Raw genomic sequence first — 16,280 nt, forward strand, 5'->3', positions numbered from 1 at the left:
CATGTGTTAGGCTAAACTTCATCACAGTTTCCTATGGGAAAGCGTGGTTAAAACAATACTCCTACAACAAATATGCAATGCAGCTCAAAATAGATACAGGAGTAAGGAAGTGTTTTGTAATGAATTATATTCCTGTATTACCTACAGCAATTACCTTCTGTTGCATTATGGCAGGTAGATTGACTGACCACAAAAGAAGAGGAGAAGGAGAAAAATACCATCCCTGAAAACATTTAAAGCCAGGCTGGATGTGGTCCTGAACATGATCTAAAGATGTCCCTGCTTGTTGCAGGGGGGGGGTTTGACTTGATGAGCTTTGAAGCTCCCTTCTAACCCAAACCAGTCTGTGATTCTATGATTCTATGAAAAGAATAAGAGGAAAATCACATGAAAAGAATAAGAGGAAAATCACATAAAAACAGAGAAAAAACGGGGATACAGTCAGCACAAGCACTTGCCCTTGAGAGAAGCTAAGAGTGAAGACTGAATGTTTATTTGATATGAAATGTACTTGGAGTTGGCATGAAGATGTCATCCTTGTGCCATGGGAAACAGGAGTTCACTTTTTGCAGACATCAGGTGTCCAAAAGACCTGATGCAGACATCAGTCATTAGCTTTACAACAGTTTTTAGGGGAGAGAAAGCTCATAATGGATCTTGGTTTTCTTACAAGTTGAGGTGAAGTAGATTTGAAAGTGGCCAAAATAAAAATGGCCCAGAAATCAGACATGGGGAGAAAACAGCTGTCTTTAGCTAGAGGTGATTTTCCCCTGCCAGTTGAGATTACTGGCACTTTCTTTGCTTTGCATTTTGTTCTTGAAGCTTGAGGAGCCACGCAGGATTTCCCACCCAGTCAAATAGTTCAGCCGCCTCAGTTGCCAAAAAGGAAATCTGGAGTTGAGATAAGGTAGCTGGCATTGTCAACAAATGGGTCCCCAAAACACCCCTGATGCCCAAGGTGCAGAACTTCACTTTCTTCACTAATACAATCAACTTTCCAAAAGTTAGCTTGACTTCTGCAGTAGTTTGGACCTTGTATGGTTCACAGGTGAGTAAACAAAACGGAAAACTTGATTTTTTCTGTTTTTTTTTCAGTCCTTCTATTTCTTCTTTGCACAGCTTTATCAGTGGCTCCTGACATGATACTATACTGCCTGATTACTTGTGGGGAGATGCATCCCATCGCAATTTTTGGTTATTTTACAAAAACAAGACAATTTGGGAATGTGGTTTATGGTTTTAAGCACCCTGTTTTAAACCTAGGTCTAGTCTGGGTGCGTTATTATTGCATTGCTTAATGTACATCATTTAAGTGTCTTTTTACATTATTTAGGTATAAAGAAAAGCAGAGATCAAAGACTTTTGACTTTCTTATTCAAACAGAGTTTTCTTCTTTGTTAGAGTATTACAAAAAGCATACAAAGGTGCATACTTTTTGGTATAAAGATACCTTTCTGGTTTTAGCTTTGTAAGGATATAAGCAGTGCTAAACCTGTAGCTACTAGGCTTAGTAAACTCATTCTATGGACCCATTTTATGTCTCTCTCTCACAGAATTCCCTCCTTAGTGATGGAAGATTTACACTACCTAGTTTTAAATGATCATACTATTATTCAATAGGTAGCTCACAGGAAGACCTTTGTGTCAATATGACCAGGAATGGGATTTGCTACTGTCTGATTCTTCATAATGTTGTATTTAACTTACAGACCTTTAGTTAAATTCAGATTGAATTTCTATTTCAGTGCAGCCTCTCTTTTCTCCAGCAGTGCTGGATCAAGTTCTGACTCCAGGAAGTGAAGAGCACAAGGCCAAATCTCATTGAAATGTCCATTATTTGTGCTTCTCAAGCACATCTAAATCTTTGTGTTACTCTATCATCTCCATTGACGTCAAGAGACATTTTTAAAGCTTAAACTCTTCCTCAAAATAAAACTTGTGATGTGGAATCCCTTCAACTTTGTAAAAGTCAGCTTCCAGAACTGGAGTAGAAAAATGTATAGAAACACAATTTTATATGGATTGAACCAAAATGCAAGATCATTACCTCCTATCTGGATTTGTAGGTTTCAGTTTAGGACTGGTGAAAATAACAAGCATTGGAAAAGAAACGAAAATAGAACAGAGCAGTCACCTTAAATCAGTGTCACTACAATTTTTGCATGCCCAATGAGACTGTTATTTTGACCCCCAAAAAGTTGGAACATATTTAACCTAGAACTAGGACTTCCTGTGGAAAACTTAGCTAAGCAAAAGTACTTGGTAAGAAGTCTCATCCCCAATGTGGAATTTTCCTATACCACAAGTTCAGTCCATACCACAAATTCAGCTTCCACATCCTATTTGGGTCCTATTTTAGGAGAAGATTCATCAGACAGTTAAGAGGTATACATATTGCTAAAGCTTGGTCAATGCAAATGCAACTCTACCAACATTCATTTATTGAATGACAAGGTAAGGTGTCCTGTGTTTTTAGTTAAACAAATTCAAGAGTAATCTAGTAATGTGTAGCTCTATTGAAATGCTTGAAGTAGCTTACAATTTTACTTTTCTTGGACAGTGTAATTGATACCTATACCTTCTAGAGGCTAAAGGTGGGCTACAAGAAAGCTGGAGGAGGACTTGTGACAAGGGCCTGTAAGAACAAGACAAGGCGGGTAATGGCTTTAACCTGACAGAGAGGAGGTTGAGATGAGATCTTAGGCAGAAACTCTTCCCTGTGAGGGTGGTGAGGCACTGGCACAGGTTGCCCAGAGAAGCTGTGGCTGCCTCATTCCTGGCAGTGTTCAAGGCCAGGCTGGGGAGACTTGGAGCAACCTGGTCTAGTGGAAGGTGTCCCTGCCCATGGCAGGGGGATGGAACTGCATGAGCTTTAAGGTCATCTCTTCCAACACAAACCAGTCTGTGATTCTATGATACCAGCTGGTCATAAACTAAATATATGTATGTTAAAAAATAAACCAGTTTTCTAACTCCTGTATTCCATAAAAATAAGAATGTAGCCTTTCTTGAGGAACTGCTAAAACAGCCATGAAAGTGATATATCCTCTCTGTGGACACAAAATTGTTAAGTGTGAAACATCCATATGCTCTAGGAGGACAGGGTCACTAAGATAATACCCTCTGGAAAGTTAGAATGAAAATACTAGTAATGAAAATAGTTTTGTTGGATTTTTTTTTTTAGAAAAGAAAATGTGAAAGTCATTGACAAAATTATTGCATCCAACTAATATACATTTGAACGTGCCTTAGTTTATCTCATGTCTCTTTTACCACAGATAATAATTCTACAATAGCTAAAGTAAGTGATGTGACTGTCAAATATACAGTTCATAAAACCTGTCTGTGTTAATGCTTTTCATAAAATCATAGCTGTTAGGTTTTTAGTAGTGTTTTGAAGACTCTCAGTCACTTCCAGCCCCATAGAGGATTCCTCCATCCCCATCAGTGTCCTCTCCTTCTTCGCTGGTTCCTGTATGGGGGCTTCAGGAGACTCTCTCGATACTTCACGTTTGCGTGGAACAGTCGGACCATCTCATGGTCTTTGTTATCTAATACTCTGGGCAGAAAGAGAGAGGACTTCTGTGTTCTGCGAGTTTTAAAGCCCCTTCTAGGTCGTCCTTTCCCGTTGATTGAGACATACCAGAGTCTCTCTGCACTGGCTTTGCGCTTAGTGCCTGCTCTGTTAGGTACAGTTCGGTAGAGACGGGATGCGTAAGTATTGTAACCCAATTCATGGATCCTCTCCACAAATTCACACTCTGCATTATAATTTTCCTGTAAAGAAAACATGACAAAATTTAAGAAGGGCCATATGAGTAACAGATCTCTTCTAACTCCAGAAGACTGGACTGAAGTCTTAAGCAAGATTCAATTTTAGGATAAAATTGATGTGATGAGAAAAACTGAGACTTCTTGTGCTACGAAAGGTAAGCAGAAGCGAAGCACTGAGACTGATTTGCAACAAAGCACTGTGAGGATACTCAGAATCACAGACAGAAAGAGACCAAAAAAAAAAAATTGAAAACAAAAAATGTTGTGTCAACAAGAATCAATACTCTGCTGATTGATTGTTCTGCTGTAAATGTGTTGGTTTTGTGCTTACTGATCTAAATATGCCTGTTAACCTAACGAATGATTGCAGTGCTGCCTATCAACCTTTGCCATCTATTAAAAAGGTAAAATCCTACAGTTTAATGTAAAATCTGGTTCTTCAATTGGTCTATTAATAGTTAGATACACCTGTAGTCTATTACACCCAGTTTGTTATGGATATTTGAGCAGTAAAAAAGCAACTTTATGAGGCTTCTTTGTTTGCTTAAGCATGACAAAACAAAAGCACACCCTGCCCACCAGTGTGTTCCTCCGAAATGCTAGGCTGCTCCTTTACCACAACCCCTGAGGGAGAATATGCACCCATCCTGGGTGCTCACATTTTACATGAGCTGTCAAAATCTCCCCCTTTTCATCTCAGCTGAGAGAAAACTGTGCAAAAGCCTGGCATGAGGACTCCTTCCTCCTCCCTGAGAGCAGTACGAACACAGCAAGTAAAGGACCTCCCACACTGTACATGTTTTCTTAACTAAAATCATCTTTGCTGTACCTGCGTGATGAGAATTTCAATATCTAACATGTAAGGCCCTGAGGCAGAAGGGAACTGGTACCCTGGTCTTCACTGAGCTTTTCTTATTTCACTTCTCCTCTGCGGAGGACATGGGTACAGGTAGCCAAGCTGGGGCTTGAAAAGCCATAGGCTCCACCAACAACATGTCTTTAATGATATTCAGTCACCAGAATGCCAATAGGCATTTAATAAGGTTTTAAAAGACTCCACATGTCTCAGCTTCACAGCTGTAAAACAGAAGTACCCTTCCTCACAAGGACAAGGGTTTCAGATGCTGTGGTGCTGGAGCACACGCAACCTCCAGATGTAGGTAGATTTGTTCTGCTGTCTGCCTCAGTTCTGATTGTCAAGGGTTTACCACAGAGGATAAACTTAAAGGATTATCACAGATCTGCTAAGGATGCAAACAAATTCTGGAGGCTCAACAAATTCATTTTATTGACATGGGAAAATTGGTGAGCCAAGGAATAGCAGAGTTATTCCAATACTGTTTTTCTGGGGAAAAAGAAAAAAAAAAAAAAAGTTGGAGAGAAATAGGTTTTCCTGGATTATCCCTGCAGCTCTGAAACCCAAATCTGAAACAGTCTCTCACAGACCTGAGCTGGAACAGCAAAAATTATCTTTTTTTAGTTGTTCAGAAACCTTTTGTGGCTGATATCCTTTGGCATATGACAGCTGAACAAACTTCAGGATGGCTTGATGCTCCTCACACTAGAAAGGGAAGTCTAGGAGATGAGGGTTCTCTGGGCTATCCTATTCTAGGATTCTCTGGGCTATACTGCTGTAGGCAAGCAGATTTTTATTCAGAATTTTTTAGTCTTGTTTTACTTAAGTTTAATTCATTTGGAGGAAAAACAAGAAGAAAGAAAGATGAGAAAGAACTTGAAAATTCATCCTTCCCACTAATTTCTTCTGGGCAACACTGGCTCTCAGCTAATGCAGCAACCTCCACCAAAAAAGACGCCCACTTTAATCAGAATACTAACTGGAACCATAGAAGTGGCCAGCTTTAGCTCTGGCACAGCAGAGCTAGTATGTTCTCATGCCACTTCAGCTGCATTTTCCTTTACAGGAATTGTTTGTGACGTGCACCACATAAAACACATTACAGAAGTTGGGTCGTAAACACTATCTGATCATTCTTAAAAAGGTGGAGTAAAATACATTAAATGAGGAATGAATACATTAAATGAGGAAACTGAGTTGACTGTGTTACCAAGGTGGCATTCATGTGGAAAAGCTGGCATTGCTTGAGGATATATTATGCTGTTTAAGTTGACAGAATCTTATCTAAGGACTAGTTGGAGGAAGCAAATTCTACATAGCCATATTTACCCTCCTCAAATATGTTTCCATACCACGGTATTCCTGGAGAAACTGCGCAGTATGGCTGTTAGACAGTAGGAGATCACAAGATTGCTAGGGATGCAATCAAAGACAATTTAAGAAATTTAGGGAGGTAGATAATGTGTGTAGTATACACACTGACAAATATGCCTTTGTATATTCCTGAACGCAAGGAAGTCTAAGCTGAAGTGTTTTGTTCACTAAGGTGAAATATTGGCTGGGCTGAAAAGGCAAGGCTCCCACTAATATCAGCAAAGCTCAGATTTTACCTCAAAGACCAGGACAAAAAAAAAATAGGTCAAAGGAGTAAAATAAGGTGTTTATTTTCACCTTTATCTTCTTGCAGCTTCTCGTACTTCTTTTCCTTGCTATAGCCTTGCCTTTTAGTACCTGTAAATACTTTCACTGCCCAGCCAAATGCTCTGTGCAAAGAAAATCCTGTCAGTAGGCTGTTTTCTTGTAAGAGATGCTCATTTACTTACGGATGTTTGTGATCCAACATGTATATCCTCTGCTAGTGCCCAAGATCCATACCAAATACAGGCAAAAAGAAAATAAGAACACAGCTTCTTTTCACTCTAAAAAGTATACCAATTTGTTATCTGCAGAATTCCAGACAGAAATCGGTTGTAACATTACTCTTTTCTCTCTAAATGGTTATTTATAACAAATCACTACTCCCCACTAAGCCCCTTCTGCCCATAGGAAGTGACAGGCAGACATCAATCTTAAGTACAACTTACTGATGCATAAAGTCTGCCCCTTTTGCTCATGGCCAGATATCTGCCAGAGAACAACCCCTTGATGGCAACGATTCCAACATCAACAGCAGTTATTTCAAGAATACCTAGAAACAGAAAAAAGTTATGAGATATGTTGTTGTTCCACCATAACATGTAATTTTCTGAGATACATTTGAACATCTGCTTACCTGCAGAGTGTGATTTCACAGCTCTCACTACCTCACATCAAGATCACAGTGCAACCATGACTTAAACCAGACTATTATTTGGAACAGTATAAACCAACATGTGGGAACTGCTTGAGACAAGCTTGACAATAAATCCTGAGATGTCTGATTGAGATTGAACTCTTTAAAAAATGAAAAAGATCTGACACTTAACTAGAGGTTCGCTTAATCCTGTATGTATATAAAAGTTTAAATCCGCTTCAATTCTTACTAACACAAGAGCTCTTGATTTATTGTAACCAGTCACAAAGCTGCCCATCACAGGACAAAGCCCTTGCTGAGGTCTCCAGGGGGAAAACCAGAGTGAGTTGGCTGCATTTTAGAGCCAGGTATATAATCATGAAAGAAACTTGTCATTTAAGAGGTCAACATAGCCCTCCAGACAAGGACATTATGACTGTCCAAGCCAAATTAAAAGGAAGGAGATTTTCAGGCCGTCAAAGATGGGGTCTCGAGAGGAAGAAAAGCATCACAGGTGAGGCTGGTGCAATATCAGCTAAAGCGTTTATGTCCAGCCAAAGGCGCAACAATGTTGTCAGAGGCACAAATGGCTTGGGAGATGCAGCGTCACACATGCAGGGCTCTTTCGCTGGCTTGCTCAGGTTCTACTCTCAATCCCCTTAATGACTTTCCCTGAGCGTCTGAAGGCAAGAGGTGCCCCCTGCGCTCAAACCCGTTGCTGTCTATTGGCAGCGATACTGCAAAGCCGACGCCTGTCCCCTCTGCAGAGTTGGATTACTGGCCTGGGAGAATTGGGGCGGGTTTGGGGTGGGGTGGGTTTGGTACAGCTGTTTTGAATCAGGTCCCGGATCGCTGCCGAAGGATGCCTCTTCCAGCCGTTGATAATGAGGGGGGGTTCTCTAGGAAATAGCGGTTTTCCTTTATGGACTTCAGACAGATCCCTGAGGTCTCCCTTATCTCTGTGTGCCATCACCAGACGGGATTTAAGCTTTCTGGGATGGCAGGGCCGGGGCCGGGCTGTACCCTGCGCTCCCCCGGGGCAGCGGCCCCGCTGATCCCGCTCCGCTCCCTCCTGCCGCCCTCGCACAAACTCCCTCACTCCCCACATATCCCGTTTCATCTTAATTACCGCCTATCCGCAGCACATGTCAAAGGGGACAGATGTGATTTAGCCCGTGGAAGCTCAAGCTCCCCGTGAGGCAAGGGCAGTCTGCTGCCCGTCGGGGACGGCACCGGCTTCCCAGCGGCCCGGGCTTGGGCAGGGCTAGCGTGGGAATCCTCTACAGGGGCGAGGACAAGTGATAGGTCAGGCAGGATGAACAGGGTAGGGTCCCGGTCCCCATCGGAAGGGGGGGGGATTTAGGAATCCCGCTCTGAGCCCCACCGCCGCAGGGCAGGTCCCCACGATCGAGACAGGGGCAGAGAGGGGCGCCCCATCTAGCCCGCCAGCCCCCGGATCCGAGACGGGATCTCGCTGAGCCCGGCGAGGGGAGGGCGAGAAAGCTCCGGCACTGGGGGTACCCAAGCTCCCTCGCCGAGGAGCCCTGACGGAGCAACCGCACGTCCAGCTCCGGCCCCAGGCAGGAGGGGAGGCGGGAGCAGCTTCACCACCGCCCCGTCCGGCACTGTCTCCCCCGCCGCCGCAGCAATTGGTCCGAGGGAGAGACACCCCCCCCCTTCTGGGGATGCGGGATAGGGAAAGGTGTTGCCGGTACTCACTGTAGACGCTGTTTTTCTCCAGGGTGCCGTTGATCCTGCCGCTGGGGTGGATCTGGAGGTGGTACTTGGTGGCACAGTAGAGCTTCCTTCGCCGGGGCGCTCCCCCGAGGTGCTCGTAGACGCCGCCGCGGCCCCCCGCATCCCGGCACTGCCGGGGGTGGCTCGGGAGGGCACCGGTGGCCTTCCCCGGGGCCCACGGCTCCTGCAACAAAGTCAGGAACAAGATCCAAATTATAACCATTGTGGCATGGTGGCAGCAGCGCTTAGTCTGCCGGGGAGATGAAGGCTTGGAGCAAATGGCACCAAGGGTCCCATTAAAGCCGTCTTGCTAGCAGCACTCCGAAGTTGCAGAGCACACACTGTTTCGAGCCGCGAAGCATTGGTAAGATTTTATCGGCCCCGACCTGCCCCTTTTATCTGTCTCAGATTTACTTAAATCAATAGACATCAGCAAAGGCCACCGAAGAGTCCCAGCTGTTTGTATTAGATGGAGCTGCCATGATCAGCCTTCTCCTTGGGTTTCTGGCTAGACAGACGGCATGCAGGAGAGACAGAGAGGCAGGAGGAGGGAGGGGGAGACAGAGAAGAGGGTGACACCCGCTGAATTTCGGCAGAGACTGCGGGGGAAACAGTTGATCGACGGAGCATAGAAATAAAAGCAGCTTCCTGCAACAACAGCCTGATCTGCTACCAACTAATACAAAGCAGAGGAGGCGAAAGGTACCGCTCTCGTGTGAACTCCCAGAGCGCAGCGTGGATAAAATTACACAGCATTGCCCCGACACCCCGCAAGGAGGGGGGGGGGGGGAAGGGGGTTGGTGTTAGCTACTGCTCCTGCCTCTAGGAGAGGCGCGGAACCTCCGTTGGGCACCGCCGCGGCAGCCGCGGTTAGGCTGGGGGGGGGGGCGGTGGGATGATGCTCGGAGTGAACATCTTCCACCCGCCTCACTTTGTCCCCCGTGTTGAAAGCAAACAGTTATTAGTAAATCAAACAGCTCGTGGTTACAGATACGCATTCTTTAGGGTCTTTTAGTCATTTTTAAATTAACGCTAAACCCGGAGCTTTATGATATGCAAGAAGCCGGAGCATATCCTTCTCCTTAACTATGGTACTCCTTAGCTCTAGGAGAACTGCCCCCGCTACCGCGTATCTTCACACCCGTTCCTACGAGTTCCAAAGGTGATGGAGCTGCCTAGGAATAAATAGAAAAGAAGGCAAAAGTTACAACAGCTCCGGGATTTGAGCTGTTCCCTGTGTATGAGGCTCAAAGGCGGCTCGTTAATCAGATTTGCATCTGAAAAAGGCAGTAGGAGTTTTAGGGAAGTGTTTGGGAGATAATTAGTATTAATGTGTTGGAAGGGCACATAAATACACCTTTGAAGTGAGGCACGTCAGAATTCAAGCGTTTGACCTTGATCAATCTGAGATGGGCTGTTTTTTTTTGTTTGTTTTTGTTTTTTTTTTTTGTTTGTTTGTTGTTTTTTTTTGTTGTTTTTTTCCCCTGAATGGATGAACTTGAAGATATAAAATATTTTTAAAGACATTTTTATGTAGAACACGAGGATTTTCTTACACAACTTTAAAACTAAACAAGAAGCTTTTACTAGTGGGAAAATTAAGTGATACAACCTTTCCCTAACAGGAATTGCAGAAGGACGAGATTATATCGAAAATTTCTTCCTACTTTAAGCTGTGCTTAATATTTAGTAGTCCTCCAAGGCTAAAAGGCTTTTCATTATACAGTCGCCTGGATTAAAAGGAAGCACATAGGTCTCTTCCTCCCCAAGCACCCCTCTCCTCTACCACCACTCCTTCCTCCCCCTTGTCTTCCCCGCAAGTTAAACCCCAGCCTCTCACGGACGGTTTGATCTGGGGATGATAAATATTTGTACAATTAATTCTTTATTGCCGTGCTGCTGCAATGCCACTTCCAGGCTGTCTTGCAGTTCCAGTGCATGTAGTAAAAGTAAACCACTGGAAATGCTAATAATTAAAGCATCGTATCTACGGGAAAATACGAGAACAGAAACACACTGGACCACAATCTTGGCGTGTAGCAGGACTCGTTGCTTACGGTATAAATCCTTCAGTCCTTCCCAAAAGAAGCAGCCCTTCCTTCCAAGAATCCCTTGGGAATCGGGTCGTACAGACTCGGACCCTCTGTCGAACTACAAGGCAAAAGTGGTGGCAGAAAAATAAGTGAACGTGGAACTCTCCTGGAAGATGCTTTCAGCGGAACGTCGTGAAGGCGAGATAAGACTTAATTACTGCCAGTAATTACAGCCATCTCCTCCGAGGACATATCTGGTCCGAGCAGCGCCCCATGGGTGTGCAGCTGACATTTTACAGTTTAGGATTCGCAGGCAATTTTTCATTAAAAACACCCCCAATGTCACAAGACCCCCCCCCCCCATAAGAAACCCAAAAGCTTAGTGGGTGGAAGAGTAGCACATTAATGACTTCTGCTCAAATTGCTTCCATCTTGGTCACATCTTCGTAATTAGCACCATCATCTACAAGTCTTTCCGCCCTGGGCATCTGACGCAGGCTTCCCAGCGCTGTGTATTCTGCTTCTTAGGGAGGGCAACACTTAACGGCTCTGTCATTAATGATTCCCTTTTAAAAAGAAATGAATACAACCTTCACGGAAATAGCAAAGGGTTTGTAAGTAGCTTGCCTCGCTTAGTACAACACTGCGTAGCAAGTAACCTGAAGCAGTTGTGCTCGAGCCAGACATCTCTGCAATAAAACATAAGCCCACTCTTGTGTTTTCAGTTGTCTGGTGACCATTTTTTTTCGCAAACAGATCCTTTGCAAACAGATCCTTTGCAAAACAGTCCCTTTGATGTGGTCTCATTCTAACCGGGGTGGGGGGGATGTCAGATGTGGGCTTGCTGGAAATATTTTTAATTATGCCCCAAAGCTTCTTATAACCCCGAAGTAATAATTACAGGGAGCAGTTTGGATCTGTTACTTCACGTGGAGGGGAAAAACGAGCCATTAAGTGGCTTGGAATGAGTATTTTCCGTGGAACAGCGTTTCTCCTGGGTAGAATAGGCTATCTGGGACAGATGTTTTTATCCTTACACCATGCGTACTGTAAGCACCCGAAGCACTTGTCTTCTTCCCTTACATATTCGTGTATGCGCGCCTGAGATCTTCACAGCACAGCAATGCATAGTTCCATTTAAATATTAAGTAAATGGAAACATGAGGGAAAAACCTGCAAACCTCATGAAATTTGGAAAGCCCCCCCCCCCCCCCCTTAAAAATGCTGACTGAATTTAATCTGTAATAAACATTACACATACACATGTGTGTGAATGTGTGACGATTCCGCTTGAACTGGGATGGGGTTTTACTCTGCGGCCCGCTGCCCCAGCACTGATTTACAACCAGCCTGTTACTCTAACAAGAAGGAAGTTACAATTTGTAGGGCAGTAAATAGCCAGGTGGTGGGAGGATCCCCCAGTAGAAAAGAAAGGCCCTCCTCTTCCAATTAAAACTCCATCCTAACCCCACTGTGGGCCGTGGGAAGGGCTCAAAGCAAACACCTCGGTGGCTATTAGGGATCTGGTTGCGATGTGCTAATGTCATCTCCCGATCAGGGCTTTCCTACCCAGTGCAGCCTGCTCACACCTGCTGGTAGTGGGAAGAGCTTCTAAATTCATTTGATTTTATACAGCTATATCTTGTTTTCTTTGTGGTTTCCTAGCAGGGCTATTCCACACCCTGTGAACAATATAATCTTTTCTAAATGACTTTCCAGACCACACAGTATCACATTACCCAGCTCTACACGTGTGGGCAATGATGTTTAGTGTGTTGGACACTATTAACTTCCTGAAAGCAGGATAAAGGGAGAGTAGAAGAGGAAAGTTCTAGGGAGTAAATTTATGGCTGTCCAGGTTTGGGATGCTTTCTGAGGTGGAGAAAATAAGATTTAGATTCTTTCAAATCGAAAGAGACAGGAATAATTCTCTAAAGGCAGTGTTAAACATCTATCAGGCTTATCGTTTTCCCCTTTATTCACTTCATATGAAGTGTTTGTCATGTTTACAGGTACTTTTTATGGTTCATGAACAAACAATGTGAGATCTTCAGATTACGTATTATATGTTATAGCGCACTTAAGACAATAAATTAGTTTAGAATTCTTAAGCTTCTGAATTTAGGTTAAAAGCATGTGTGATTTTAACTGATACTGATATTAACATATGATAATTTAGCTGTTATATGTATTTTACAATGTATTACCTAAAAGAAATCTAGAGAGGGACTTTGGACAGGGCCTGTAGGGACAGGACAAGGGGGAATGGCTTTAACCTGACAGAGGGGAGACTGAGATGAGATCTTAGGCAGAAGTTCTTCCCTGTGAGGGTGATGAGGCGCTGGCACAGGTTTCTCAGAGAAGCTGTGGCTCCCCCATCCCTGGCAGTGTTCAAGGCCAGGTTTGATGGGGTTTGGAGCAACCTGGTCTAGTGGAAGGTGTCCGTGCCCATGGCAGGGGGTTGGAACTGGGTGAGCTTTAAGGTCCCTTCCAACCCAAACTAGTCTGTGATTCTATGGTTCTATTACACTGACATCATGGTGTGAATGGGTAAGTTCCTTACTCCAGGAAATTCCTACTAAAATTGGCAAGAGTTTCATTTGCTGAGGACTGAGGGATTAATTCTTCATTCAAAGTCCAATGAATTCACCAAGAACCCTTTTTTTTTTACATGCTGGTGAAGTTGGATCAGTCCCAATCTTTCTACTACAAAAAATATTTTTCTTTTGTTCTCAGATAATCTAATGGTTTATTAGGAATAAAACATTCAAAACAATGAATGCAGCAGCATGAAACAGATGTTGTTTGTCTTTTTCTCCTCTGTTGCTTACTCCTTTTCTATACAAAAACCAAAGGGGACATTAGAAGAAATGCAATGTAACCAAAAGCTTCGTGATGGTGGCATTTAGATGGCTTGTAGAGATTTGTGTCAGGCTCAACCTGTGCTACACCAGGGATATTCATGGAATCATAGAATAAACATGGTTGGAAAAGACTTAAGATCAAAAGTGGCCATGGACACCACTAAACCACTGGACTAAGGGCCACATCTACACGGTTTGTGTGAGTCCACCACTGCCCTGCGCAGCCTGTTCCAATGCCTGAACACCCTCTTTGGGAAGAAATTGTTCCTAATATCCAGTCTAAAGCTTCCCTGAAGCAGCTTGAGGCTGTTTCCTCTTGTCCGGTCACTTGTTACCTGGGAGCAGAGAGCAGCCACCTCCTGGCTCCATCCTCCTTTCAGGCAGTTGTAGAGAGCAGTAAGGTCCTCCTTGAACCTTTTCTTCTCCAGACTAACCCCCCCATTTCCCTCAACTGTTCCTCATCACACTTGTGCTGCAGGCCCTTTACCAGTTCTATTGCCCTTCTCTGGACCCGCTCCAGTTCCTCAATTCAGACCAATACAGAACTGTAAAGTTCAGCCATTAAAATAACTAACCATGAGGGAGATGGGGATGTCTAAAAGAGAAGAAAGGAAGTGTAAAAGCAATAGAAATAGGATGTGTTGATAACTTGGGGACCAAATTTGCACACCCATTTCACACCTTTGATATCTCAATCATCACTTGAAAGTCCGAGCATTGGGGAAAAAGCTTTTCTCCTTTATGTTACTCTTCAGCATGTGTTTTTGAAATCAGCTTCAAAGCATTTCTGTAGATTTACAAAGAAGTATGGTGCACCTGAGAGGAATATCTGGACCATATCCCTGATGGAATTGCACTCCAGGATGTGCTATTCAGAGAAATCTCCTACTACTGTTAGAATTTATCCCCCGGTTCCTTTCACAATCAGAGGCTTGTTATGCTCCCACTCAGCCCTGCAAATCTTTGGGAGTTGGGTTACCTGAAGATAAAAGATCTCTCTTTCTCTAGGCTAGGGTTGGATCAGCACTTTGCAAAATCAGATGACAGGCAGAAGGGTCGCCTAGGTCTGGGCATGGGGCTGCCCAAGCACCAGGATCAAAACACAAAATATCTGCCTCAGGGAAATGCCACATGCATGAACATATGTCCCTGAAATTAAAAACCTAGTGGCAGGAATTATCTCCTCCATAAAATGAAGATTAAGAAGATTAGTAATTGTTGCATTTGAACTTTTCTGCTCTTAGGAAAGACCACTTTAGATTAAGGTTTGAATCATATGGCAGGGCATTCCCCAAAAAATCTCATTCATGGTTATATGCTGTCCTAAATGTGGTCATGATGTGAAGTATGTTGAAGTTCCACCTAGATTAAGGCTAAGAGAGCTAGACTTCTTCAGCCTGGAGAAGAGAAGGATCCAGGGAGACTTTAAAGCAGCTTCCAGTACCTAAAGGGGCCCACAAGAAATCTGGAGGGGGGGGGGTTGACAATGCCTGCAGGGACAGGACAAGGGGGAATGGCTTTAAGCTGACAGATGAGATCTCAGGAAGAAGTTCTTCCCTGTGAGGGTGAAAAGATGTCCTTGAAGAATCTTAGAAGGAAGGTAGAGACATAATTTGTGATTGATGAGAACACAGAAGTGGTTTGAGGATTGCATGTGACAAGGCTGGGATTGCAAAACCACAGTGGAAGCACTCTAGCTCCATCCTAAATACTTGTAGCTCCTAGTTTAAATTAGTAATAGCACAAATAGAATATTTTCCCACTGAATAGGGCTTTTTGGTTGCAAAGAGATATACTGGGGTCAAGAAAGCATGTCAGGGTTATTTTCTTTCCTGGTCTTTACATTGCACAACTGCAACACTGATGAATGCTGTAATTCAGTCCTAGATACCAGTTCTTACATACCACATTTCAGGTGATGCCTGAGCTCATGGTGTGTGCAGAAGTGGTCAGGTAAGCATCAGGTCTGGGGAATCTTGGTATCACCAACATCTACAGCCAAATTCCACTGTGCTGGAAGACACAGGTGAATTTACAATGGGTATTTTTCTTACTAATACTGTGGCAGCCTTCAAGTAACATAAGTTCATAAACTCAGAATAACAATACCAAGAGCTAATGGCCAATGTCATTTTATCCATCTCTAAATCTTATTGCACATCTCACTCCACTTCACTGTTCTTTTTCAGAGATTTTTCTTACTGGGTAATGAAATCTGGCCATGGTCTTGCTCTGCTTGAGGTGTCTGACTATTAAGCACAGGTGATTAACATTTTCTTCACACCCAAATACTCCCAGCATAGGTGAAGTTCATCCCATAGATGTGGCTTGTTGGATGTATTTACTAAGGCCTTTTCTAAATGTATTTATATGGACCAGAATTTTTCCTTCAGCTCATTTTAAAAATATTTTTGACCTTGCAGAATTGGGTCTTTAGTGAATTACAGGAGGCTAGGTACTTATTTCATAGAATCACAGACTGATTTGTGTTGGAAGGGACATTAAAGCTCAAACAGTTCCAAAACCCTGCCATGGGCAGGGACACCTTCCACTAGACCAGGCTGCTCCAAGCCCCATCCAACCTGGCCTTAAACACTGCCAGGAATGGGGCAGCCGCAGCTTCTGTGGGCAACCTGTGCCAGTGCCTCAGCACCCTCACAGGGATGCCTAGGAGCTCATCTCTGTCTCCCCTCTGTCAGGTTAAAGTCATTCCCCCTTGTCCTGTCCCTACAAGCCCTTGTCCA

The 16,280-nt window shown here is 43.8% G+C and overlaps 1 protein-coding gene across 1 annotated transcript; it reads right to left on the reverse strand.

Annotated features, from left to right (window-relative positions):
- Positions 1 to 2,885: 2,885 nt before the first annotated feature.
- Positions 2,886 to 9,351, reverse strand: FGF3 (fibroblast growth factor 3). The gene is made up of 3 exons (XM_062607234.1): positions 8,622 to 9,351; positions 6,715 to 6,818; positions 2,886 to 3,777 (listed from the first exon to the last, which is right to left on the reverse strand). Exons 1-3 carry the CDS (start codon positions 8,860 to 8,862, stop codon positions 3,445 to 3,447), a joined length of 678 nt encoding a protein of 225 aa, XP_062463218.1. The 5' UTR covers positions 8,863 to 9,351; the 3' UTR covers positions 2,886 to 3,444.
- Between the last annotated feature and the right edge of the window lie 6,929 nt (positions 9,352 to 16,280).

This window comes from Pezoporus occidentalis, unplaced genomic scaffold, assembly GCF_034315485.1.
Source record: "Pezoporus occidentalis ecotype Australia unplaced genomic scaffold, CSIRO_AGI_Poc_V1 ctg121, whole genome shotgun sequence".
NCBI lineage: Eukaryota > Metazoa > Chordata > Aves > Psittaciformes > Psittacidae > Pezoporus > Pezoporus occidentalis.